The 25,242-nt window shown below is 44.0% G+C and overlaps 2 protein-coding genes across 2 annotated transcripts in view; one reads left to right on the top strand and one right to left on the bottom strand.

Moving 5' to 3' along the window:
- The window catches only part of lingo3a (leucine rich repeat and Ig domain containing 3a), a 37,942-nt gene extending 15,740 nt beyond the window's left edge, over nucleotides 1-22,202 (top strand). Inside the window, exon 2 of the mRNA XM_052074788.1 lies at nucleotides 16,579-22,202. Coding sequence (XP_051930748.1) covers nucleotides 16,642-18,474 — 1,833 coding nt within the window. The 5' untranslated portion in view covers nucleotides 16,579-16,641 and the 3' untranslated portion in view covers nucleotides 18,475-22,202. The remainder of the gene's footprint in view (nucleotides 1-16,578) is intronic.
- Nucleotides 22,203-22,954: 752 nt separating this feature from the next.
- On the bottom strand, nucleotides 22,955-24,948 carry LOC127606169 (nuclear factor interleukin-3-regulated protein-like). The gene is made up of 2 exons (XM_052074252.1): nucleotides 24,894-24,948; nucleotides 22,955-23,494 (listed from the first exon to the last, which is right to left on the bottom strand). The coding sequence occupies exon 2, from the start codon at nucleotides 23,474-23,476 to the stop codon at nucleotides 22,955-22,957; it is 522 nt and encodes a 173-aa protein (XP_051930212.1). The 5' UTR covers nucleotides 23,477-23,494; nucleotides 24,894-24,948.
- Nucleotides 24,949-25,242: the final 294 nt, after the last annotated feature.

The raw sequence follows: 25,242 nt of genomic DNA, 5'->3' as shown, positions 1-25,242 counted from the left end.
GCCTGGCACATTTCATCAGGGCGTCATTATACACTATCCTGCAGCCCATGCTGTGTGTGTGTGTGTGTGTGTGTGTGTAAAACTGGATAATTATTGACTGGGGACACTTGTGGATATTATTTTTCACCTCAAGGCAGAATCTCAAGAGCTGTAATGTACAAAGTCTTGTCAGTATTTGGGAGACTTTTAATGTGCAGTTATTTTGAAGTAAAATCCATAACCATTTTCTGTTATTTCTCAACTCTTGGGTTGCTTCTGCAGTTGTGAAGTAGAGTTTTCTTATTGATTTACTTTGTCCAGATGGTGGTAAATGCCAAAGGTAGCGGTAACATGAACTCATTCCCTCCCAAAGACGTTTTTAAATGTCTTTTCAGACTTGGACCAGAATTGGCTGGTACTGAATGAGTTAAATAATCCTCCTCGAATAAATGTACTTAGCAAATGCTAACAACGCTTATTTGCACTCGACTACCATGTCTAGTGTTTATGCGAGCACTTCACACAATCCTGAATAGTTATTTTAGTTCTGCTCAAGATGTCCTGGCTCTCAATATTGTGCACTTAAGGTAGTCGATGATCTCTCACTATCAGGCGAATGTCATTGATACCATGTGGACCATGAACCCTTTCATGCAACCAATAATGATAACCTGTAACTTGATAACATGATAGGCTGTCTGCTGTTGTAACCGCTGTCTCTTAAAGGGTTCAAATGATTTTCCAAAATTTTAGTTGAAAGTTGCGAAAAGTAATTTGTGATCACAAGACATTGAGTATAGATGGGGAGACTGCCTCTAATTTCACATATCTGCTCGTGAGGAGGCGGGCTTATGTCTCCTTCCAAGCTGCAACATTGGAGCTGAAGTGTAATCATTATGCCAACTGGTAAAGATATTTACTGCGCCGGCTGTAACACAACTCCCGGTATTGCTTTTCGTCACTAAAATTCATTGTGATTATTTTTTCCGTAATGGTCCAGTAGTGTAGCAGTGTGACCGCCATGAAGCCTCTCGATGCTAAATTGCATTCAGGTAAACGGGGGGGAAAAACCTGCCAGGCAGCAGTTTTGCAGCACTGCTCCAGTGTCAATTGGTGAGCCATGGCCAAGGGATTGATGTGCTTCTAAAAACGGCAAATCGAAACGCTGGCAGCCTCACGTTTGTCCGAATGACATCTGAAATGGAACTGAAAAAAAAAAGGATGTTTCTTTATCGAGACCTTTGGTATTTCTTGTGACATTTTGGTTTGCTGGTGTACTGTGGGATTTTTCCAATGTAAAATAAATGACTTGGCTGGTCCAGAGGTCGTGGGTTCGAGCCCAGCTCCAGCCTTCCTATGTGAAGTTTGCATGTTCTCCCCATGCCTGTGTGAGTTTTCTGCGGGTATTCCGGCTTCCTCCCACATTCCAAAAACATGCATGACAGACACTCCAAATGACAGACACTCCATTTGAACACTCCAAATTGTCCTTAGGTGTGAGCGTGGAAGGTTTTTCGTCTTTGTGTGCCCTGCGATTGGTTGGTGACCCGTTCAGGGTGTCCCCCGCCTACTGCCCGAAGACATCTGGGATGGGCTCCAGCACGCCCTGCGACCCTTGTGAGGATAAAACGGGTCGGAAAATGGATGGATGGATGAATGACTTGATCTAGAAAATGGATGGAGATAATTTAATCCCGTCCAGTGAGTTGTGAGAGAATAATCGTTTTGGTAGACGTGATTGTCGGAATGCTGTTTCTTTGGCCTCATCGCTGTCAATTTGACTTGACAGTGGCTGTCAGCCAATCGTCTTCAGGCACACCGCCGGTGGACACCGTGTGAAATAGTCTTTCTGCCGGCCTCGTTTAACAAACGCCCCCGTCTTCCCCTCGCACCTGGGACCTTCAGCGATTCCATCAGTGCCGCTTTATTACACGCTCGCAACTTTCTCTACCTCGCCATGGTCGGGCCATGAATTATGGATGGATGCCACTCGGGCAGCACCGCGAGCGGTCGACGCCGCAGGATTACTTTCAATTTGCGCAGCGCTACCCACGCTCCCTCGCCGAACTTGTTGAGGCCGCTTCCTCTCGGGACCTCTGGGGTCTTATTTAGATTAGCGCCTGAAACCCGACGCTAGGCAATCATATAAGGTTGAGGAAGGAATTACCAAGCAACTGAGTGTGTGAAGTAAGAACAGGCACACAGTCTTTTTAAAAACAGTGCTCGGACGGTGAGTTCCATCCATCCATCCATTCGATTCCAACACGGCTAATCCTATTCAGGGTCTCATAGCTGGATATACATTTTTTGTTTGACATGTTTTGGGGATGGTTTTCTGCATTATTTTCCAACCTTAATATGTGCCTTGGCTGAATATATTTTGGGAAACACTTTAACTACCTAGGTGGCCTGGTGGTCCAGTGATTAGCGCATCAACCTCACAGTGCCGAGGTACTGGGTTCGATTCCAGCTCCGACCTTCCTGTGTGGAATTTGCATGTTCTTCCCGTGCCTACCTGGGTTTTCTCAGGGTACTCTGATTTCCTCCCACATTCCAAAAACATGCATGGCAGGCTGATTGAACACTCTAAATTGTCCCTAGGTGTGAGTGTGAGTGTGAGCGCGGATCGTTGTTTGTCTTTGTGTGCCTTGCGATTGGCTGGCAACCGGTTCAGGGTGTCCCCCGCCTACTGCCCGAAGATGGCTGGGATGAGCTCCTGCATGCCCCGCAATCCTTGTGAGGAGAAAGCGGATCAGAAAATGGATGGATGGATGGGTGGACCTACCCATTTTCTAATCCGCTGATTCATCACCAGAGTCTTGGGTGTGCCGGAGCCCATTCCAGCTGTTTTTGGGCAGTAGGCGGGGGACACCCTGAACTGATTGCCAGCCAATCGCAGGGCACACATAGACAAACAACCATCCCGATTCGAATTTTCCATTAATTTTCCATGCAAGTTTTTGGAATGTGGGAGGAAACTGGAGTACCCGGAGAAAACCCACACAGGCATGGAGAGAACATGAACAAGCCACACAAGAAGGTCGGAGCCGGAATCGAACCATGCACCTCTGCACTGTGAGACCACTAACTGGACAGCTACACTTTCTTTAAAATGTCAATTTCACATGTTCAGATGATTAAGATTTTATGATGGCGATAAATTCTTCCCACGTCAAGCAACAAATTATCGCCGGACTGTATTTCTTTTGGAAAAGAGAGGAAGTTGCCCTGCCTTGCACCATGATTGTCCCTTGATAACTGCTTCTAATTGGCGGCCAGTTCCTAACAGGCAACCAGAGGAAAGTAGAAAAGGACAGGCGTACTGTTAATAAAGCCAACGAGAAAGGACAGCGAGCGCCACAGGCTTCAAGAAGGATTAGAGCGCGCTCTCGGGTTTATGATGCTCAACCTTGAGTCTGCGGAAAGGACAAGAAAAGAGGGAGGATGCCGGTTGATGTTGTTGACATTGTGTGCGCCCAAGACCGTTTTCATAAGTCAAGTGCATGCATCCCTGTCTGCGCTTTTCCCAATAATGTTTTACAATTTTGTGCTGTCTGTACTGTACTGTGCATCCCAAACGTTTTTTTTTGGGGGGGGGGGGGTGCATTTTGTTACATATTTTGTATTATCGCCTTATTCCTTTGATTTTAAACGTCTTGAAATCTTTTAACAAAGTTTCAACACATTTACAACAAGCGTTCTTTTTGTAATTACAAGCAGCTACTTTTTATCTCTTGCCTTTGAATGTCTTGAGCAGTTTGCAAATGCTTTTAGGGAGTTTGCCTCCGTTTGTGTGAAGCGCATTGAGTTGACTTGTGGATGAAATGTGCGATATGAATAAAGCTGCTTCGCCACCTCTGCCAGCAGGTACGTGGCATGCGTTGTGTAAACTTCCATTTTTTTGAGATAAAGGTTAAGTGTGATTAATGAGTGGACTTTTAATTACCGGTACTCTTAGTCAGCTCACTGAAATTGTTCACGTCTCCTGGGGGGGAGGGAGTGTCTTAAAATAAAGACTCCCGAGACATTGAAGTCCATCAACCATGTAATAATCCTTCATTATTTGGGCCGTATAAGTACTACAAAAAGCGATGCAAATCTCGTGCTGCGACCGCTTTGCACAACGACGACACTGCAGAGTGCAAAGGGGTTTGTGCGTCCTTCTTGGCGGGCCAAGCTGTGTCAGTGTTTGTTACGGTGATGCTCGGCGCCGCCTTAGCGAAGCCCCGTCGAGCTTTGCGTCTCTTCTTCGCATCGGCTCTGTCGTGTTAACTCACAGTGACTTTGCTTGGAGCAATTGGGGTTCTATTGGGGGGAATGTTTGCTTCGGATGTTTGTTATGGAGTCAATATTGTCTGCGAATAGAATACACCAGCGACGCCTCAAAACACTCCCTTCTGCTCTGTACTATCTGTCTTCGTCCTAAGTTCGGCGTATATTAGCGACTCGGTGTGCATAAGCTTCAGTCAAAGAAAGATCGTTTTAGTTCAAGTGCATTCTCAAGGGAATAATAGAATATATCAGACATTTGCGGATTAATCCATCACTGGTGTTTTTGATTATCTTATTTCAATTTGAGGGAGTGTCTTAGAGCTGTGGTCCCAAACCACCGGGCCGCGGACCGATAGCGGTCCGTGGGTCTTTTGATACCGGGCCAGACAGAAAGAATAAAAAACTTACATGACTTTGGTTTTATTCATTTCAGAATCTGAAAGATGTTTTATTTTGAAAATTTATCGGATCAACTGTTACATCTGTCTACAGTACGTCACTCTTGGGCCTCCTTTTTCTGTCATCGAGAGAATTTTGTTGTCTGGAGACATTTTCAGTGGAGCAGTTTCAGACTTGAGCAGCTGGTATTTTCACACTTCCCACGGCACCTACAAAATAAAAGTCGCCACATATTTCAACTGTCAAGACCGCTTTTTGTGACAAGGTGCAATGAAAACAGTGCACAGCTGAGGAAAGTGGCCCCTCTGCCCCAAGGCACCCATGCAAATCGGTGCACATCATAGCGGCCATTTTTTCTTTTCACATTTTTCCAAAGGATGGAATTCCATCATGGCAGCGCAGGTTTTTAAGTCCTGATCTTGTCAGTGCTGATGTATTTCTATATCATCATTCATGAAATTACCTTTGTTCAGTCAAGTTGCTTGCTCATAACTAACTGTTGTAATATGATCTTGATCTGTGGGGAAACAAATGATACTTTTTAAACACCTTGTACTATATTTGAAAGCTCCATTTCTGTGGGTGGTGGTGGTGATGTTGTGTTTCCAATTATGTGGCAGAGGTCAGAGTGAGAACCTTATTGGGTCATGACCGCAGCGCGTAACTTCTTCCATTATTGAACCAGTGCTGGTCGGAGGCTTTCGCTCAACAAGACCTGAAACAGTTTGTCTCCAATGAAAGATTCATGGCTGCATGTCCAAACACGTTGGTAGTCACCCCTTTTGTGTCCTCTGGTTTCACTCTAACATGCGTACTTGGACACTGGAGTCTTTTTAACGACCCATTATGATAATGAAGAAGCCACTTGGGACCTTTAGGAGTGCTTCTTTCATATGAATATATTTACACTGCTCCAATCAATTAGGTTGTTAACATGAAAAGAACGATAGGATGGGGAACCAATTACTCTGGTACCAGGACAACTAAATTGTATTTCTTATGCCCCTTGTTACACTGCATGACGCAGAACTGATTTACCCACTCATGAAGCTATCCCATTGGCAAAAAGAGGTACTACCAGATCCTATTCTTGGTATCTGGTCAGCTAGGGTGCCGAGTGTGTTGAGTTGTTGGATGAGGTAAACTGTTGCTAACCTCTTCATGCTTGACTAGTTACGGCATAAGAACAAACCCCACTGCAGTATTGATTTATGGATTGCTTGATTGGACATCTATAGATGTCTGAATTCAGTGCAGTTTACATCCAAAAAGTATTATGTTGTCTCTTCTTGAATAACACGCATGCTAACATAGGTTTAGCCACAAAGCTCCTGTGCGTTAACGCTGGGCTCCACAATATCCGCGTGGCTGCAGCGCCATGTTTATTGGCTGCCCAATGTCTCCTCTCGAATGATGCACAAGCTTAATCTATTGACCTGTTGTTGTGCCATAGCTCTGGACAGTGCACAATTAGAATTCTACTCCACAGTCTCCATTTTGCTGCAGTTTGACATTTTTTGTGAATGACACAAATGTTAGCATGATCTTCTCCTGTTGTTGTGCAACTGTGATGGATGCTGTTATATTATTGTCCATAGTCTCCTCTTGGCTGCAGTGGACCCCCCCCACCCCCCACCTCCCGCCACAGACTGCCCACAGTCTACCCTTGAATAACAGACATACCAACGTTCGCATAACCTGTTGCTGCGCCTTAACTCTGGACAATTCGTTTTTCCCCAGTCTCCAATAGCACCCTTTTTTCATGTCCATACAGTGGTACTTCTCTACTTACAAAATTAATTGGTTCTGCAAGAAATTTCTTCACTCGAAAATTTTGTAAGTAGAGACGCATTTTCATGTAAATGCGCTAATCTGTTCCAAGCACCCCCCCAAAATTCAGACATAAATGTTTTCTCGAGCATAAAGATGCATCAAAATACGGAACAAATACATGTTAGTTCGATTATTTCATAATAAATGAGACTTGTGCATAAAGTAAAATAAAAAAAACAAAGAATAGAGGAAAGAATAAGTTCAGGAAACTCAGAGCTGCGAGTCGCGGCCCACACTGTATTTTTACCTTTGCTGTCTTGAAATTTCTTCTGTCACAACAGGCAATATTTTCCTGTTGAAGCGTTTCGTAACTTGAACATCTCGTATGGAGAGACGTTTGTAAGTAAGAGGTACCGCTGTAGTCTACTCTTGGTTAACATACACAGTCTCACTTGTCCCAAACTCAACATGACCATCAACTTCAGGGAAAAAGTGTGGCTCACTTTCACACAATGGCCCTCATCCACTTTCCATCCCCACCACCCCACCAAGCAGGAACTCAAGATGTATTCTAATTCCAGTCATTGTGTGTGTGTGTATGTGTGTGTACGTGTGTGAGAACACTTGTCAGTGGCTACAGGGCCTTGCAGATTGATGGACACAGCCAACGACTTCCCTCTGTGTAAATATGACTAATGTGTTCTTCTCTGGGATCTGTTTACACGCACACACACACACACACATATATCAAAATGTACACATGCGCACACACACACTGTACAATAGTTGTGCGACAAGTGGGCATGCGAGAGCTTAGTGTGAGAGCAGCCATTTGAAGAGCCCCAGAGCATGGCTTGGTCTCTAAGCTTTTTTCTTTTGTTCGCCGACACCTACGCATATTCCCAGGCAGCCTTCTTGCTCATTTGTCAGCTGCGTCGTGCACCTGCAGCGGCGTTCGCAGCCTGGCACTCACATCAGATCTTCTCGCAACCGCTACGCACTTGCTCGCCAAATAGCACATGCCAATCTTTGAGTTTATTTTACTCTACAGTGTGAACGTGGAAAGAAAACGTGGACTGTATTTTGGAGCAACCCAACCGTAACATTACATGCCACATTAGCTACTCACACGCAAGATCCAGTGGAAAGCTGTAGCTTTCCTCCATCATTAAATAGTACCCAGGAGGTATTTTTTTAAAAACGTGTAAATCTCTTAAAACTCGTACAGAACTGAAGTAATTGTAAAAGTAAACTTGATTTCTAGAGAATGTTTTGCAGATAGCAATCAGAATAATACTGGTCAACAGCAAAAATATTTTGGCGCTGTTGACTATTAACCCTCATATTGAAAAAAAATCACATTGATTATGTTGTGGGTCATTTTGACCCGCACTGTAAAAATCCACATAAAATAGTCTAATAGTCCAAAAACGGGTCACAGCAGTAACAACTTTAAGATGATGTAAACATTCAGATAAGAGACAGACAACAGATTTTTAATCCCAAAAGTATATTTAAAGGGTTAAAAAAAGTTGGTTTTTTTTAGGTTTTTGAAATTTTGTTTTTAAACAGTGGAGTTAACTCAAAACCGTTCTTTACAATGAAATGTTCTATTGCGTTTGTGGAATTTGAGTTAGCAGCAAAATTCACCCGTTTTTAGCCGGGGGGGGGGGGGCATCACAGATACTCTGGGCTTTCAAATCATTCGTCTAGGAATGTTTACTTGCATCTCTGATTTTCAAAATGTGAAAAATTGGTTGAGCAGTGTCATTTCCAACATAGTGCAATATAGTACAAAATAGAAGTTGAAGAGACAGGTTATTAAAAAAAAAAGTAAAACACAGTACTATTTGTCACTATTGATTTCGGATAACGTGAGTACGGTAATGCGTATTTGCTTTTATGTCAAAGTCTTTTCGTTGACAAAGCTACATTGTATTTTCGCAGCACGTGGACCGTGTGCATTGTCCCATTTAACACAAGCAAGTGCCTTCCTGTCAAAGTCGATGACGGCGACGATCTGTTGAGGACTGTTTGAGCCGAATTTGTTGACTTGCCTGCTGAGGATGTGGAGGCTGGAACACATGTTGAGATGCAAATAAATGATGTGCTGCAGGAGGGGTGCCCAACCCCCCCTTCCCTCCTGCAGTTTGACTGCCCACTCTGTCTAAAAGTGTCTCTCTGTTGCTGTTCAACTTGTACTTGAAAGCCACTCCTCCCTCCCTCTCAATCTCGCTCTATCCCTCACGCGTTTGATTGAGGCTGAGGTTAAAAAAAAAAAACAAACACATGGCCATCTGGATGCGGTTCCATTGGGATACGATAAGTCATGTATGTGCTGTCAATAACACTTCCTCTTTGTCGTTATCCAGCCATCCATTTTCTAATCCGCTTGTCCTCACGAGGGTCCTGGCGTAGGCGTCCTGCAGCCTGACCTGGAGCATAGACCAGGAAATGGGTCTCTATCTCGGCTTAAAAAAAAGGCACAGCTCAGGCAGCACGGTGGATCTAGTGGTTAGCATGCCTGTTTCACAATGGAGCGGTTCCGAGTTTGAATCTCAGTAGGGTGTTTGTCCAATCAATCTGTGGGATCTTATTTTATTATGAAGATGCCTTGCGGCTGCTTGCATTTTTAAGAGACTTAACAAAAAAAAAAACGAACATAAAAGCTGTTTATTAAGGTCTCATCGCCAGATGTAAATGCACCATAAATTGTACCGTGAAGAAATAATAATAATACATCACATTTGCAAGCGCCTTTCATAACACTCAAGGACACTGTACAACCAAGAGCAATAGTAAAACAGATAAAATAATAAAGAAAGAAAGAAAGATTAATAGGTGGGTTTTGAGCTGGGTTTTGAATATGGAAAGAGTCAATATTATGAATGTTTGGAGGAAGTGAGTTCCAGAGTTTGGGGGCAGAGCGACTGAAGGCTCAAGGATGGGAGTGATATGATGGAAGGAGGAGGTTCTCGTGATGATCCGGGCTTCTGAATTCTGAGCAAGTTGAAGTTTATGGAGGAATTTTTGATGGACACCGAAGAGGAGTGAGTTACAGTAGTCAATACGGGAAGTGACGAGACTGTGAACAAGGATAGCAGTGGTGTGAGTGAGGGACGGAGGCGGTTTATATTGCGAAGGTGGAAATGAGCGGACCGGGTAATGTTATTGATGTGGGAGTGAAAGGCTAGTGAACTGTCAAGGATGACACCCAGACTCTTCACCTGGGGGGAAGGAGATATAGTGGCATTATCAATTATGAGGGAGAAACTGTCGGCTTTGTTTACAGTGGATTTGGTACCAACGAGTAGGGGTTCTGTTTTATTGCTGTTTAGCTTGAGGAAATTATGGGTGAACCAAGATTTGATTTCTGAGAGACAGTGAGAGAGGGATGAGGGTGGGAGAGAATCGTCAGGTTTGCTGGAGAGATAGAGCTGGGTGTCATCCGCAAAGCAGTGAAAGTGTAAGCCAAATTTGCGGAAAATGTTTCAGAGCGGAAGGAGGTAGACCATGAAAAGGAGCAGACCTAGGACAGAACCCTGGGGAACACCAGAAGAGACAGGGAGGGATTGTGAAATAAAAGAATCAAGTTGAATGAACTGAGAGCGGCCAGTGAGATATGAGTGGAACCAATGTAGAGGGGTGTTGGTGATGCCTATGGTAGAGAGTCTGTTGAGGAGGATGGGGTGAGAGATTGTGTCGAAGGCTGCACTCGGGTCAAGGAGGATGAGGATGGAGATTAGGCCAGAGTCTGCTGCCATGAGAAGATCGTTTGTGATTTTTATGAGGGCTGTTTCAGTACTGTGACGGGGAGAGAAGCCGGACCGGAATTGTTCATAAAGACTATTGTCGGTGAGGTGGGAGTGGAGCTGAGAGGCGACTATTTTTCTCAAGAATTTTCGAAATGAAGGGAAGATGGGAAATGGGGCGTAGGTTATTGAAGTCATTGGGATCTGAACTAGGTTTTCAGGATTGGGGTGACAGCTGCAGTTTTGAAGAGCACAGGAACAATTCCAGTCGACGAGGATTGGATAATGGCTGAGATGAAGGGAAGCAGAGAGGCTAGGAAGGATTTGACCAGAACCGTGGGGAGGGGATCGAGCTGACAGGAGGATGTCTTGGATTTAATGATGAGGTCTGAAATTAATGAGAGATGGGGGAGTTCAAAAGAAGACAACAGTTTGCAAGGGGTGAGAAGGTCAGAGGAGGGGAAAGGTACAGAGGAGCCCAGATGCTGGTGGATTCTGTTGATTTTTTTTTTTTTGTTGAAAAAGAAGTGCCTTGCAGGTGTCACGAGAATAAAAGTGAGGTGGTAGGGAGTCGGGGGGGTTGAGTGATTCTGTTCCAAAGGGAAAAGAGAGTCTTTGTATTTCCAGCATTGGAGCAGATGAGTCCAGAGTAGTAATGTGATTTAGCTTGAGAGATGGAGTCCTTGTAGAGGGATAGTTGAGCTGCATAGATGTCCTTGTGAGCAGTTAGGCCGGTTTTCCTATAAAGTCTCTCAAGCTGCCGGGTTTGGGATTTCAAGGAACGGAGATGAGGGGTGAACCAAGGGGCAGACCGAGTAAAAAGGACAGAGCGGGACTTGACAGGGGCGAGCGTATTGAGGATGCTGATGAGACTAGAGTTATATCGGAAAACCAAATCATCAGGAGTGGAATCAATGTCCGGAGTCAGGGTGGTCAGCCATGCAGTGAGAGAGTCAATGTTAATACAATGCAATACAATACAATACATGCTGATTTATATAGCGCTTTCACAACAGCGGCAGCTGTAACAAAGCGCTTAACAAAACAGTTAACATAAAGTAAAATAATAAACACAACACATAACATAAATTCACGGACAGTCATGCAGTTCTAACCACTTTTCCATCACATGCTTTGTTGTTTGAAGCAGTTTGAGATGAAAGAGGAGAGAATCAAAGTTTCCTTTAACCATGGATCAGATGTCTTTAATATTACGGTAAACGATGGTCCGGGGTGATTTGGCAGTTGAGAGCTGGAGCGTAATGTTGACTGAGATAAGGAAGTGGTCCGTTATTGGAAGTTCGTCAGCAGTACAGTTGGAGGGGGATATACCAGAGCAGCAGATCAGATCCAGGGTGTGACCGTTGACCTACAAATTGATCAAAACCAAAACTGTTGAGTGAAGAAGTGAAGTCAATGATGAGAGGAAGAGCAGTGTTGTCCATATGTATATTAAAATCTCCCAGGATTATAACACTTGGTGACAGAGAGGAGAGATGGGTGAGGACAGCAGACACTTCATTTAAGAAGTCGCGGTGGGGTTTGAGGGAGCGGTACACTGTGGCAATAATCGTGGGAATGGATCCGGATATTTGACAGGCAAGGCATTCAAAGGAGGAAAGTGAAGGAAGAGAAACCGGAAGTACTTTCCACTTCTCGCGGTATAGTATCGCAACACTTCCTCCGCGACCAGAATCGCGGGGCTTGGATATGTGAACAAATCCCGGGGGAGTGGAATCATTCAGCTGTGAGAAGTCCCCGGGAGTTTGCCAGGTTTCATTTAAGCAAAGAATGTCAAGCTTACGGTCCGTGAGGATATCTTGAATGAGATTACCCTTCCCAGTAAGCGAACGGATGTTAAATAGCCCGAAATTGACGTCGGCAGTCTCGCTGCTGCGGGGACCGTTTGGCGACCTAGCCAAGCCGGCTAACGCACGATGGTCGATGGTTCGGCCGGCGTTTCTGGATGGCTGATGGGAGGAAGACCAGAAAGAGGTGATGGTGTTGGATCGGTTGAGGCAGAAGCCCCGACGAGACCCACGATGAATGTATTTCCGGGAAGGAAAGCGAACGATGTCTGGGAGCAGGTGTAGAGCAGGAGGAGGGCCCAGCCATTGGAAGGGGAGCCTAAGGAGCTCAGCCACCAAGTACTGGAGCAGACCCTCGACAGGTCGATGGAGGAGCGACAGGTTGACAGGTAGGACGCTGAGACGCCGGGACGAAACAGTCGAAGATGGTTGAGAGTGCGAGGCAGGCGTGGATGGGGGCTGGAGTGGAATGACTGTGAGATGATGATAGTGATTCCGTGCGAAACAGTAAAACAATCGAGCGTAAAAACACCGTGTGGTAGAGCAGCGGCAGCCAAAACGCACCAGCGTTCACTCAACCCGGACGCCTTCATCAAAGTGTCCACCGTTATGCGTGTCCTTTTGACCATATTCGAGTATTCAAATGAGCAGAGTGGGCATTAGCATAAAGCCTTAGCAACAAAGTTGATTAGTCGATGATCACGAAATGATACAAGACAAAAGTTTTGTTTTGTTTTGTTTTTTAACTGGTTGTTGTTATCATTTCATGGAGTTTGTTTGATGGTGCATAATGATGGAGAGTAAGTACAGCTGGGAGAGAATTCTGTTCAATTCCCATAATACCCCTCAAAATGTGTGAAAAGCTGACGCCATCTGTTTGTCGCCACCGACATTTTTTTTTTTTTTATTGGGCATGTGTGTGTATATAGTGCTGGTAAATAGCCCTAAAAGCATCGAAGACGTGAGCTCCAAAAGTCAACTCTCTACCCCTGCGCCTTTAAGATGTTTGGCAAACACGACTGTGAAATGAGAGAGGAAAAATTACCAGAAGAGAAGAAATCTGTGAAGAACAAACGAACAGCAGGTGGTTGGGGACGGCGGGTAGTGGGGGGGCAAACCGTTCAGGTGGAGACGCCACACAGATGCAGGCGGGCTGCGCGTGCGCGTGAGTTTGAGGCTGCACTGGGCGCGTGGATCGTGTAGTACAGTATTTGGAGTGTGGTTGAGAGAGAGCGATAGACGAAGACGTGGTGGGAGGCGAGTGTGAGGTTTGCGCATGTGGCGTGGTTGTCTGGTAGCGAGAGTGCTTCTGCCTTTGTGTGAATGTGGCATGTGTGGAGTGGAGTAAAAAAAAAAAGTGAGTGTGTGCATGTAAGAGAGGGAGATTGAGATGTGTGGTGTTGGTTGCGTGAGAGTGTGTGTCTGGAGCCAAACTGTAGTCTGCCAGCGTGTGTGCGTGTGTGTGTGAGTGAGTGAGACACCGAGAGACAGAGAACGTGACTATAATGGAAATGTACCAGACCAGAAGGCTGCCACATGTGCTCAGACAATCACGGTGAAGCAGCATGTGGCTGATTATCCAAGGTCATTCCGAACACCCTCTCCCAAGTCACTGGACTAATTTCCATCACGAGGCTGCATCATTTTTAGTCTGAGATGTAACAGCGGTATAAAAGATCGTAACCACAAATACGGCACATTTGTGGGACAACCTTTGATACCATGTCGTGTACAATCTCACCATTTTAATATTTTGTTTTGGGGTGAATGTCTGCTTGTTGACCAATTTTGATTACAGCCTCAATAGTGAAGAACGGGGCCGTTTTAAACGCGTCGCTATGACAACATCAGTCATACATAGTTGTCGATTTATGCAAAGAGAACTTTGTGTGTTCATTATTATTCCGAGATGTGAGATGAGCATTTTAAATGTCAACACATGGTGGTGGTGTCCTTCTTCAAACGTACGCATGCAAACAGTCGGCGTTTTGTGCAGGTTGTCCTCGAGGTCCGCTGGGCACACTGCAGCGCCCACATACTGTCTGAGCCCACGCCGGGGCCACTCAGCTTATTAATGAGCGACCGCAAACAGATATGCTCTTAAAAAGGGGGGTGGGCGGGGGGGCACGGACAGCATTGTGGTGAGCGGGGCTTGAATTTCAGAGACGGCCGGTTTCATCAAAGTTCATCACATTATTACGAACACGTGAATGTCAGAATCCTATTACACAGCCAAGATCTTGCTCAAAAAACAAATGTCAGCTGACTGCTCGTGTCAAAGCAAAGGTTAGATGAAGCGGGAGTAATAATCTACCGGGGGTGAATATCTTGGAGGAAAAATAAATGTCACAGGTAATTACGGTGATGTTTAGGACGAATCTGACTAATGGTGATAAGATAAGATATCCTTTATTTGTCCCACACTGGGGAAATTTACAGCCTCCAGCAGCAAGAATGTAGGCAGAAAGAAGAAAAAAAACCCCAACAACCACCGTTCAATTAAGTGCAATATAAACACAAAATGGATAAATAAATTTACAATTGTCTTTCACATCATTTAATTATTATTATTATTATTTTATTATTATTATTATGATCTTACGCCGAAGGATTTTTACAGTCTTAGACTAAAAACGGGAAGTGAGGAGGAAATTTGAGTTTTATTGCAAGTCACAGTTAGGCCCGTCGCAATAACATTTTTCATTTTAAATCATGGATGAACTTGTATTCCTGTTGTTAGTCAAATCCCTCCACTTATTCTTTGGTTCTCTCACTCTGTCACCAGAATTTGAGTGACCGCTGATGTAACCTAATGTGTCAGCCTCTGTCCTTTGCTCGAACTGGGCCTCGGGCACCCTCTGACCAGCCTCTCTCACGCTTAATCAGGCGGGCCAGTGCATTTGACATCTCTCTTAAAGATGATAGGCAAGAAAATGGAGCCCTAAAACGGTAGCTTCCTCATTAAAAGAAATCCCAAAATCCATTTCTTGAATGTCTGTGTCATGTAGCAATGTCTTCTTTTTGTTTCCCCATGCTAATTTCAGCTCTACTTGCATTTTCCCTCACTTAATTTCATTCCAAGATGACGAATAATCATCTCTTAGTTGGGACGGATTGCAGATGAGTGCCTGAGGTGAAGGATGTCAAAGGAGTTATTAACGTGCTCTGAAACGGGAGCGGGTGATGATTTTAAGAGCCTATAAAAGGCGCATTCTCTTTTTTTGCTGCATCACGTCAAACTCAGACGCTCATTAAAAAGCTTTGTCTCTTTTTTTTTTTTTTTCGTCCCTCAGCTCATAGGCAGAAGGAGATTTTGACAACCATTCAACTGCTTTTGACACCCGCTTTTCAAAGTGCATCTGTTGGTATTTCGGGAGGGTCGTACGTCGAAAAGGATGCACACACATGATATCGAAGGATCAGTTTCATATCGTACGTGCCTCAGCGGGGATGGCCCTGTGATCGAGCCTGACATGCTTTGATCAGTTCCCTTTAGCTACTTTGTATTTGCGAAGCGTAAACGTCCGTCTTCGCTTTCCTGCTGTGATCGGTCACTTTGTGAACTACCAAAGCAAGTGATGTTGTTTTGATCGCTACATGTCATCAAATGTATGTGAAACGGCTGAGGCCAATGTGGATAAAATGCAGATATTTACTTTTGTTCGGTCGAAGCAGGCCTAAAGCCTGATTTCTTTTGGGGATGGGGACTCGTGATTGTCAGTGGCGATTTTCTGTGTGTGCTGTATTGGTCATAAGGAGTGTTTTAAGATTTTTTTTTCTTTGCCATTTTTTAGGTTTCTCTATTAACCCTTTGAAACACCCTGTAACCTGATAACATGATAAGCTGCCCACCGTAGTAACTGCTGTGCTTGAAAGGGTTGATGAAACAAACGAGAAGACAAACTAAAACAAAAAAATGTCACCCTATCCGCAATTTTTATTTTTATTTTTTTCACTGTCTCCAGAAGGCAAATGGCGAGCGTGTCCATCTAATCCAGTGGTTCTTAACCTTTTTAGAGGTACCGAACCCAAGCAATTAATATGCACATTCACCGAACCCTTCATGAGTGAAAAATAAATACATATATTTTTAACAAGTTTAAAATATTAAAAAAACGTTTTTTTTAAAACAGGAAACAAAAATTCAAGAGATTAGTATACTTTTTTTTAGTACGACATACTATCACAACAGTCACATGTTGACTACTAAGCGAACTAAATTTAACACAGCACTGATTGGACCAGCAATGTCATGTGATCATCTGCAGCCAGTGATGGCCAAGCGGGCGTGTCATAACTAATTAACATGTAAGTCGCGTGTGTCTTACCCTCCATGGCAGAGGCTCCGTGGAACACCTGAGACCGACTCACCTGCGGTTCGATCCAACCCAAGTTAAGAACCACTGATCTAATCCAAATTCCGTATTTCATATCTTTGTGAACCTAAAAGTGGCCTGCTAACTAACAACCAGATGGACAAGCAGCACCTAAAATCAAAAGTGATACAGTTTTGTCATACATGAACTTCCAACTTCTGTCTGTGCTCTTTTTGTGTTACTGTTTAACTCAAATTCTCTCCCATCTTGTCGTCTCAGGTGCCCCGCCCTGTAATTGTAGCTCAGAGACGAAGAGGAGGAGGAGGAAGCAGAAAGGGTGCCATGGGGGTCAGCCTCAGACAGGATGTGGTTTGGCTCCTGCCGTTCTTCATCCTGCTGCTGACGCTTAATCTGCGGCCCGCTCGGGGTCAAGTATGTCCTCAGCGCTGCGAGTGCGTTGCCAAACTCAAGACCGTCTCCTGCCACGGTAAGAGATTGTCTTCGCTGCCTGACGGGATTCCACTGGACACCAAGATCCTGGACCTGAGTGCGAATAAACTGCGCTGGGTGGAGCATGGCGATCTGATTTCCTTTTCCAACGTGGAGAAGCTGGATCTCGGTGAGAATATGATCAATGTCCTGGAACCGAATGCTTTTTCTAGTCTCCAGAGCCTGCAGTCGCTTTCACTGAGGGGTAACCAATTAAAACTGATCCCCACGGGGGCTTTCTCACACCTTTCAAATCTCACCTCTCTGGACCTTAGTGGGAATAAGCTCGTGATTCTTTTGGACTTTACTTTCCAAGACCTGAAGAGTCTGCGGAACCTGGAAGTTGGCGACAATGATCTGGTGTATATCTCCAACAAGGCCTTTTTGGGTCTGGTGGCACTGAGAGAGTTGACCATCGAGAGGTGCAACTTGACTTCGGTATCCAGTCAATCTTTGTCCTACCTTCACAACCTGGTAACCCTGCGGCTCCGCTACCTGGGCATCTCCACGTTAGAGGACCAGAACTTTCGTAAGCTGGGAAACCTGCGGGGTCTGGAGATCGATCACTGGCCCTTTTTGGAATACGTCACCCCCCACGGCCTACAGGGTCTCAACTTGTCATGGTTGTCCATCACGCATACCAACATCACCTCCGTGCCCACGTCGGCGCTACGAAGCCTCTCCCACCTCACCAGCCTCAACCTGTCCTTCAACCCGATTTCGGTCCTGGAGTCCTGGTCGCTGAGAGACCTACTCCGGCTGAAGGAGCTGCATCTGGTCAGCACAAGGCTGGCGACGGTGCAACCATACGCCCTGGGTGGTCTCCGACAAATCCGCCTGCTTAACCTCTCGGCGAACAACTTGGTGACTTTGGAGGAGGCGGCCTTCCAGTCGGTCAACAGCCTGGAGACACTCCGCTTGGACGGCAACCCACTGGCCTGCGACTGCCGCTTGCTTTGGATCCTTCAGCGTCGGAAGACGCTGAATTTTGACGGCGCCTCCCCGGTGTGCATGACGCCCTTGGAGGTGCAGGGGCGAGCCTTGGGCGCCTTCTCGGATGCGGCCCTCTTTGATCATTTCACCTGCCAGAAGCCCAAAATCCGCAACAGGAAACTTCAGCAAATATCGGCTCGCGAGGGGCAGGTGGTGTCCTTCGTTTGCAGGGCGGAGGGGGAGCCCACGCCGGTGATCTTCTGGATATCTCCGCAGCGGCGTCGCATCACGACGAAGAGCAGCGGCCGCTTGACGGTCTTAAAGGAAGGCACCTTGGAAATCAGGTACGCCCAGGTGATGGACACCGGAACCTACATCTGCATTGCCAGTAATGCAGGAGGGAATGACACGTACTTTGCCACGCTCACAGTCAGCGGCCTGCCACTCGATGCCGCCCTCATGGCCAACCGTACCTACTACGCCGGGGACCTCAACGACACAAACCTAAATGACACGAGAGTTTTCCTCAAGTTCACTCTGGACCTGAAGACGATCCTCATCTCCACGGCGATGGGCTGCATCATGTTCCTGGGGGTGGTCCTCTTCTGTTTCATTCTGCTCTTTGTGTGGAGTCGCGGGAAAGGACAGCACAAAAACAATTTCTCCGTCGAGTACTCTTTCAGAAAAGTGGAGGGGCCGGCCACCAGCGGAGGGCAGGGCGGCGCCCGCAAGTTCAACATGAAAATGATTTGATCCTCCTGGAGAGCTTTTAAACTTTTTGGATTGCTTCTTTGCTCATCCCTGACAGGAAATGAGGACACCTGAAGGATGGCTGCCTTGCGTGAGATCGCTCATGTGAATGTTGAGAGGACACAAGTTAGCACTGATCCCCACCGCACACACACACCAACGCGCACACACCACCACATACACATAATTGTACAGTGTTCTTTCCCTAATGCTGTTTTTCAATGTCAAAGACATTAAATCATTCAGTACCACCCAATTCTAGACCAAGTCTGAAAAGACGTTTAAAAACGTCTTTGGGAGTAAATGAGTTAATCACTTGCTCTTTGTGCTTGCAAGGTTGACCACATTTGTTTTTGACATTCTGGGAGAAAAAACAACCTCGAGTCATGAGAAACTATTCCAAAGGTGTAAATGTAACATCCGAGTGTGCTTTGATGAGAGTTACTCACGGGAAGTGATGACAATGACAACCTCTGACCACTGAGCTTTTGAACATGCTATTCTCTGTGTCCTGTTATGACTGGAGATGAAACCAACCAATGAAAACATGTTAGGATTTTAATTAGTATCTCCGGCCTTTAAACTTCCTCCTTTGAGCACACCATTTCCACGAGACCTTCAACAAAACCACTAATCGCTTTTACATGGGTCTTTGGTTTTCCACAGAATCCACATCAGACATTTCAAGGATACAAACGGCGTGCAGTGAATTCATAAGAATATATTGCCACACTCATTTACCACCATACTATTTTTCATTCATTAATTCGTTCTAAAATTGGAAAAAAATCCCTGTTTCTTAACATGTCGGTGGCATGCAAAAAACAAAACAAAACAAAAAAAACTCAAGTCATCTTCAAGTTAGCAATCGTGTGCTGCTGATCAGAAGCTAACCTTGCTAGCTAACGCTAATGTTTGCATCCAACCAAACTCGGTGCAGCCTTGCTTACCTTTTGGCATTGACATGACACCGGTGTAAGATGCGGTTGTTTCCTCGTAGTGGCCTCTCCCCATGATGGTGTTTCAGCCAGTGTCGTGCAGCAGTTGCTTGAAAGTGCCTCTGGATCTTCACCCAGCCGACCTCATAATGTCATGGGTGTAGAAACTTGTTGTGGGGGCAGTTATGTAAATGAGCCCCACTGTTATGTCACGTAACACTGCAGTATGACTCGCTCAGAGACACGTTTTCAAAATAGGCAGACAAAATCGTGACTTGATTTGATTTGGCACTCGATGGGTGGAATGGCACTCCAGTCACAGAACTATTTGTAGAAAGGCCATAAAATGTCATTTTCCCATCATGTGTCCTCCTTAAGGCTCAAGTCAAACTGGGCCCTTCATGTATTGACAGACACAGTACCAGAAGGATTAAAATGGGAATATAGTGTACAAAATGTATGATACTGTTTAGCATTCTATTGCTTCCTCGTGGCTTGTTTTATACAAAGGTTGTGCAATCACATTTTATTGTTCATTCAGCTGTAACTTTTTTTTTGCAAAGCAGGGTTATGTCCCTTACATCTTTTTTTTTCTCTCTCTCTTTCTTTCCTCCGTCTCAAACTGATCACACTCCCCGAGCTCATAGCGAACGTGACCTTGTGCACCGGCACAAAGTGGTGTGATGAAAAGACGAACGAGAGCTCAGTGGGCCATAATCTTATTTAGATAGGAATGGAGTTGCAAGAGAAATTTGCGGGTTTTTTTCCAGAAACGTATCAGTGGAAGTTTAGCTAAGGAATTCAAAAGATGGAATTTACTTTACACACTGCAGAACAGAGATTGGCTCTAAAAGGTGTACACACCCTTGTTCAAATGCCATTTTTCTGTGACATTTAAAGAACTAATGAGGCCAAGATAAATAATTTCCACCATTAGTGTCCCTTAACCTATACAAATCGAATGCATTTTTAGAAAACAAAAACTGTTTGAGAATGAGATAAACAACTGAAATCACGTGTTTGCAAAAGTATGCACGCTTATGTTGAAAATTAACCCATCACAATTCTGCTCCTATTCAATGGGTGCCAGCACACATATGCCACTAATTAAAGAGCAAGTGTGAACGTTTTGTGCTATCACTGCCTGCTATTTGATAGTATAGTATTCATAATTCCTTGCACCTCGGAAAAGGTCCCATTTCCATCTGAAAAGAAAAATGGCCCCAAAGCATGATGCGCCCATCAACAAGCCTCATACTAGATATGATGTTGTTTTGGTGACCAGCAATGTTGTGTTTTGTGCCAAACATACCTTGTGGCCAAACAGCTCGTTTTCCCCAAATAGTTTTACACTCAAAAGCAAAAAATTAAAATAAAATAAAAAAAGATGTCAGGTAAAGCCGACTGCAACATCTGAACTTGGTTTTAACCCTTTAGAGGACAGTGATTACAACAGTGGCGGAGTTTATCAGGTTACAGGGTACATGAAAGGGGCATGTTAAAATGTGGCAGGCGTGAGCTGACTCCTTTGTAACAAGAGTTGGAATGGAATTGGTGAGTTCAAAACACAGCCACATAATATCTGTTTTACTTGGAGCTTTTTTTTTAAATCACTGAAGGTGTGTGGATTGTAGGTCACCTTAATTGTAATTTTTATTAACAAAACAGGGCATTTATTTGAACAGGGGTGTGTGGACATTTTGTATCCTCTGTGATCACGAACATTCACAAAGTTGAACACTTCAAGTATGTTTCGCATTTCCTTTGCCTTTTCAACGGGATGCTGCTCCAGAATGGTGCCGGTGATGGCCTGTTTCCAAACTTGTGTTGCAAGATACCCGACCCCCTCCCCCATTCAAATTGAAGGACAATATTGAAACGTTTCTTTTTTTTTTAATCCCGAAAAAAGTCAAATTTCTTCTCATTAATTTTTATCGAAGAATCACTGTTAGGATGCAAACACTGAACTGATCAGTATTCCACTTCATCATCAACGAAAATCAAATATTGATGGCCTCATTAGTTTACACACTTGATGTAGTTCCGCTCAAGGCATTTCTCTTCCAGTCGAACTTGACATTGGCTCCCCACACTGGTAACTCCAAGCCACACACTTATTACTCTGCTGCCATCTGCTGTACTACCTTGTACTGGTTTGGTACAGGTTTGGAATTACAAACTTGCATTTTTCCATTGTCTTTTGTTGAAATCATGCTGTAAATATTGAAACCACTGCCATTGGAAATTGTGCTGCTGTTTTTAATGGTGGCGATTCATTTATATGCATGTATATATGGGAAAAAAAGAGGAAGCAGAGTATTCAGAAAGCATGCGACATGATGTCTTGGTCATTGAACCAGTTTTATTGCAGCGAGTGAGTTTTACTTATTTTTAAATATTCATGACAACTGCAACACTGTGAAATGATTTGATTCCATTTTTTGCATTTGTCTTGGTCCAGTTTGAATGAGTCCAGCTGTACAATTGTCGTTTCAGATTTATTCATCCAGAGAGAAGATGGGGTCTTTATTTTGTGGGGGTCGGAGGGGAGTATCAAATAAAGGACGTTTTGTGAACAGAACAAAAAAAACGCTTCACCTTTGTGTGTGTGTATTAATAAGGATATATGAGCTTGTGTTGTCTGTTCTACTCTGTTCGGAAAACTACTCTAATGTACTTGAGAATTCGTTTTAACGTGTTTGTCAGAATGGTCAAACTTATTTAAATATGTTCGAACGGACTCAGTGATACTTTTGAATGTACTTGCAGGCTAAATGCTACACACGTAGCATCCCCCCCATAATGCCACGATGTATTGACTTCAGCTCAAGTGTTTGGTCTATATAATACCAATATGTTTGAAAATTATTGTTTGTTCAGAATTTTATAGTTTTATGTCTGCGGGGCATGATTTACGGTTGGTGTTTTCCCCATAACGCCACAGAGTATGCACTTGCTCAAGTCAATACACTGTGGCATTATGGGAAAAAATGCTACGCTTGAAGCATTTAGCCTACAGCACTGAGCAGGGGTGTCCAAACTCGGTCCTGGAGGGCCGCTGTCCTGCCTGTTTTCCAGCTCTCCCAGGAGCAACGCACCTGATTCACTTCACCAGGATTGTTCTAATGCTGCTTCACAGCTGGTTGATGAGCTGATCATTTGAATTCAGGTGTGTTACAGCCGGGAGAGATGGAAAACAGGCAGCACCGAGGCCCTCCAGGACAGAGTTTGGACACGACCTGGCTTACAGGTATGTTCGCACGTATTTGCCGGTCGAAAACGGTTTCTTTACATCGGCAGTTCCGCGCTACCATAATTTTTCTCTCGACTTGAACAAAAAACGGTTTTGATCACAACTACTGAAGGTTTCATCTTTTTTTCACGGTGATCGCAAATTTGCGGCAGCGACAACGGTGAGAGCCTGTGGCAGTCGTACTGCTGTCAGTGTCAGACGAGAATAATGCAGAAGGGGTTAAATGGCGACACAAGGGGCACTTTTTATCACAAAGAGGTGAGTACTAAAGCCGTCGAAGGCCTCAAAGGGTTTAGTACGAGCTGTCGTCCCCGTGAGGGGACTGTCTTTTCTCAACTTGTGGTGAATCTGGGGGAAAAGCCGTGCAGATTGCGGTTTGGGTCTCATTTGTAGGGGGAGATGTGAAGAGCGACCCGACAGGAGGGGCTAAGACCTGGTTGGAGTAGGTGCATACCGGCGTGTACGAAAAGCCAGTCGCGCTGTTGAAGCCATGCATGGGGATGATGAGGCCAGGGTGTGAAAAGTACCCCTGGTGCTTAGAAGTGCAGAGGATGGCGTAGTGGTCTTGGAGAGCCAAGAGTTGAGCACGTAGCCGGATGTTTTCCTCCCTCAGGGCCAAGATGTGGCGTTCCAGCATGAAGTCGTGCAGCCTCCTCTTGTCGCGGGAACGCTTGGCCGACTCGTTGTTTTTGAGGCGCCTCTGCCAGTAGATAGCGTCCTTCTCGCCCTCAGGGGTGAAGGTCCTCTTTCGCCGCCCTACTGGCTTGCGGACCACGTTGTCCATTGGAAACACGGGGCTTGCCGGATGTGACATGACGAACACGCGGGGAACCTGAATTCAGGAGATTTGTTGATTCATTTGTAAATTTAATATTGCTCAAATGAACATTTTTATATACATTATTGTGAACATAAATGATCATATGTCATAATAATTGGCTAATTTTTTTGTTTTGACGAATGTTTCTTTGTGACAACAAATGTGCTCATAAAATCTTATTCAGCAATTGTTTAAGTGAATTATAAATAATACAAGCAGAATAGAGCAATTTGGTCAAATCTACATTACAATAACAATTTTAATTTTATCAATTGTTTAATTCACATTGCTCAGTTAAAATGATGATGAATAAAAAATAACAATCATAATAATTAAATGATGTGACGGAAAATTGTAAATAGTACTGCGATTTATCCATTTTGTGTTCATATTGCATTTAATTGAAAGATGTGTTTTTTTTCTTTCTTCTTTCTACATACATTCTGGCTGCTGGAGGCTGTAAATTTCCCCAGTGTGGGACGAATAAAGGATATCTTATCTTAAAATGTAGTCGTGTCTATTACATTCATTTATGATTGATATATATTCCACTTCTACTCCAGCTCTCCTTTTAGGATTGCTTTTTATATCATGTTTTGTCATTATGTCCGCCTCTATTGACTTACAACATTGAATCAATTTTTATAATTTTTATAATAAGCCTTGAAATTTACTCAATCATATTAACTGTCACATTTAAAACAGAAGTATGATTTTAATGTTTGCTTTCTCATGATAAAACGTTTTAAAGATATTTTTTGTTTCTCATTTACACTGTTTGGCATACAAATGTTGAGACATGGTTAGATATTCCAATTTTGTGTCCATTGTGGATAATGGTAATGATTAAGAATAAGGAAAACGCAATAATTTACAAAATTTTAACCTCCAGTATTGTCCAACATTTTTTCCGACTTGTGATATTACAAAAACTAAATGTAAATAATATAAATTTAAACAAGCCAAATTGTATTTGCGACAGGAATTTAAAAAACAAACTCTTTTGAATGTGTGTGTTTGCATGTGTATATAATGTGAAAATACATTCAGTACATATGTGTAAACATTAAATAATGTGCGATCTTGACTTCAAGGAGTTGAAATGCGCCTAACACAAAACTGCTGCAACGGCATTTCAATACATATTTAATCAATAAAAACAATTGAGTGGACATTTCACTGGGTACTCCTGCACAGCCTAAATGAAATGCTTCATGGAAAAACAAACATTATAATGCACGAATTAGTTAAGGTTTCTTTTAATGATTATACAGTATACCCTATATGAGGGGGACAAAATATTAAAAACAGCTCTCCGTGTTACAGAGTGCAGTTCGACTGCAATAAAGTCAACCTATTGCCTATCAAAAGTGAGCATTATTGTTTTTGTAGAAGCACATTGAGGCCTTACCTTGTGCACCAATCTCCACTGTCTCGTACCGTGGTGAGATGTGATTCATTGATGCCCGCACTGATTGTATCATTGTGAAACACTTCTGACTGATTTGTGTTGTGGTGCCTGCCAACCCCTCTGTGTGCAAAAGTAGCATTTCAATCTGAACTGTGATGTGCGACCGTACAGTAAAATTGATGCCATGCTGTTTTTGTAATTATCTCTGCAAGCCACGATGTCCTTTTCCCCTCATTTTGTAGCTTGTATCCAGAATCTTGGGGAAAAAAAACATTTAAGTCAATTAAGTGAATTTTTTAAATGAATTTATTCTGTGATCAATAAAAAACTTTTTAAAAATGGTTAAGTA

The sequence above is a fragment of the Hippocampus zosterae genome, chromosome 8, assembly GCF_025434085.1.
Source record: "Hippocampus zosterae strain Florida chromosome 8, ASM2543408v3, whole genome shotgun sequence".
NCBI classification, from domain to species: domain Eukaryota; kingdom Metazoa; phylum Chordata; class Actinopteri; order Syngnathiformes; family Syngnathidae; genus Hippocampus; species Hippocampus zosterae.
Note: the sequence above shows the minus strand (reverse complement) of the source record. Positions and strands in the feature narration are given on the sequence as shown.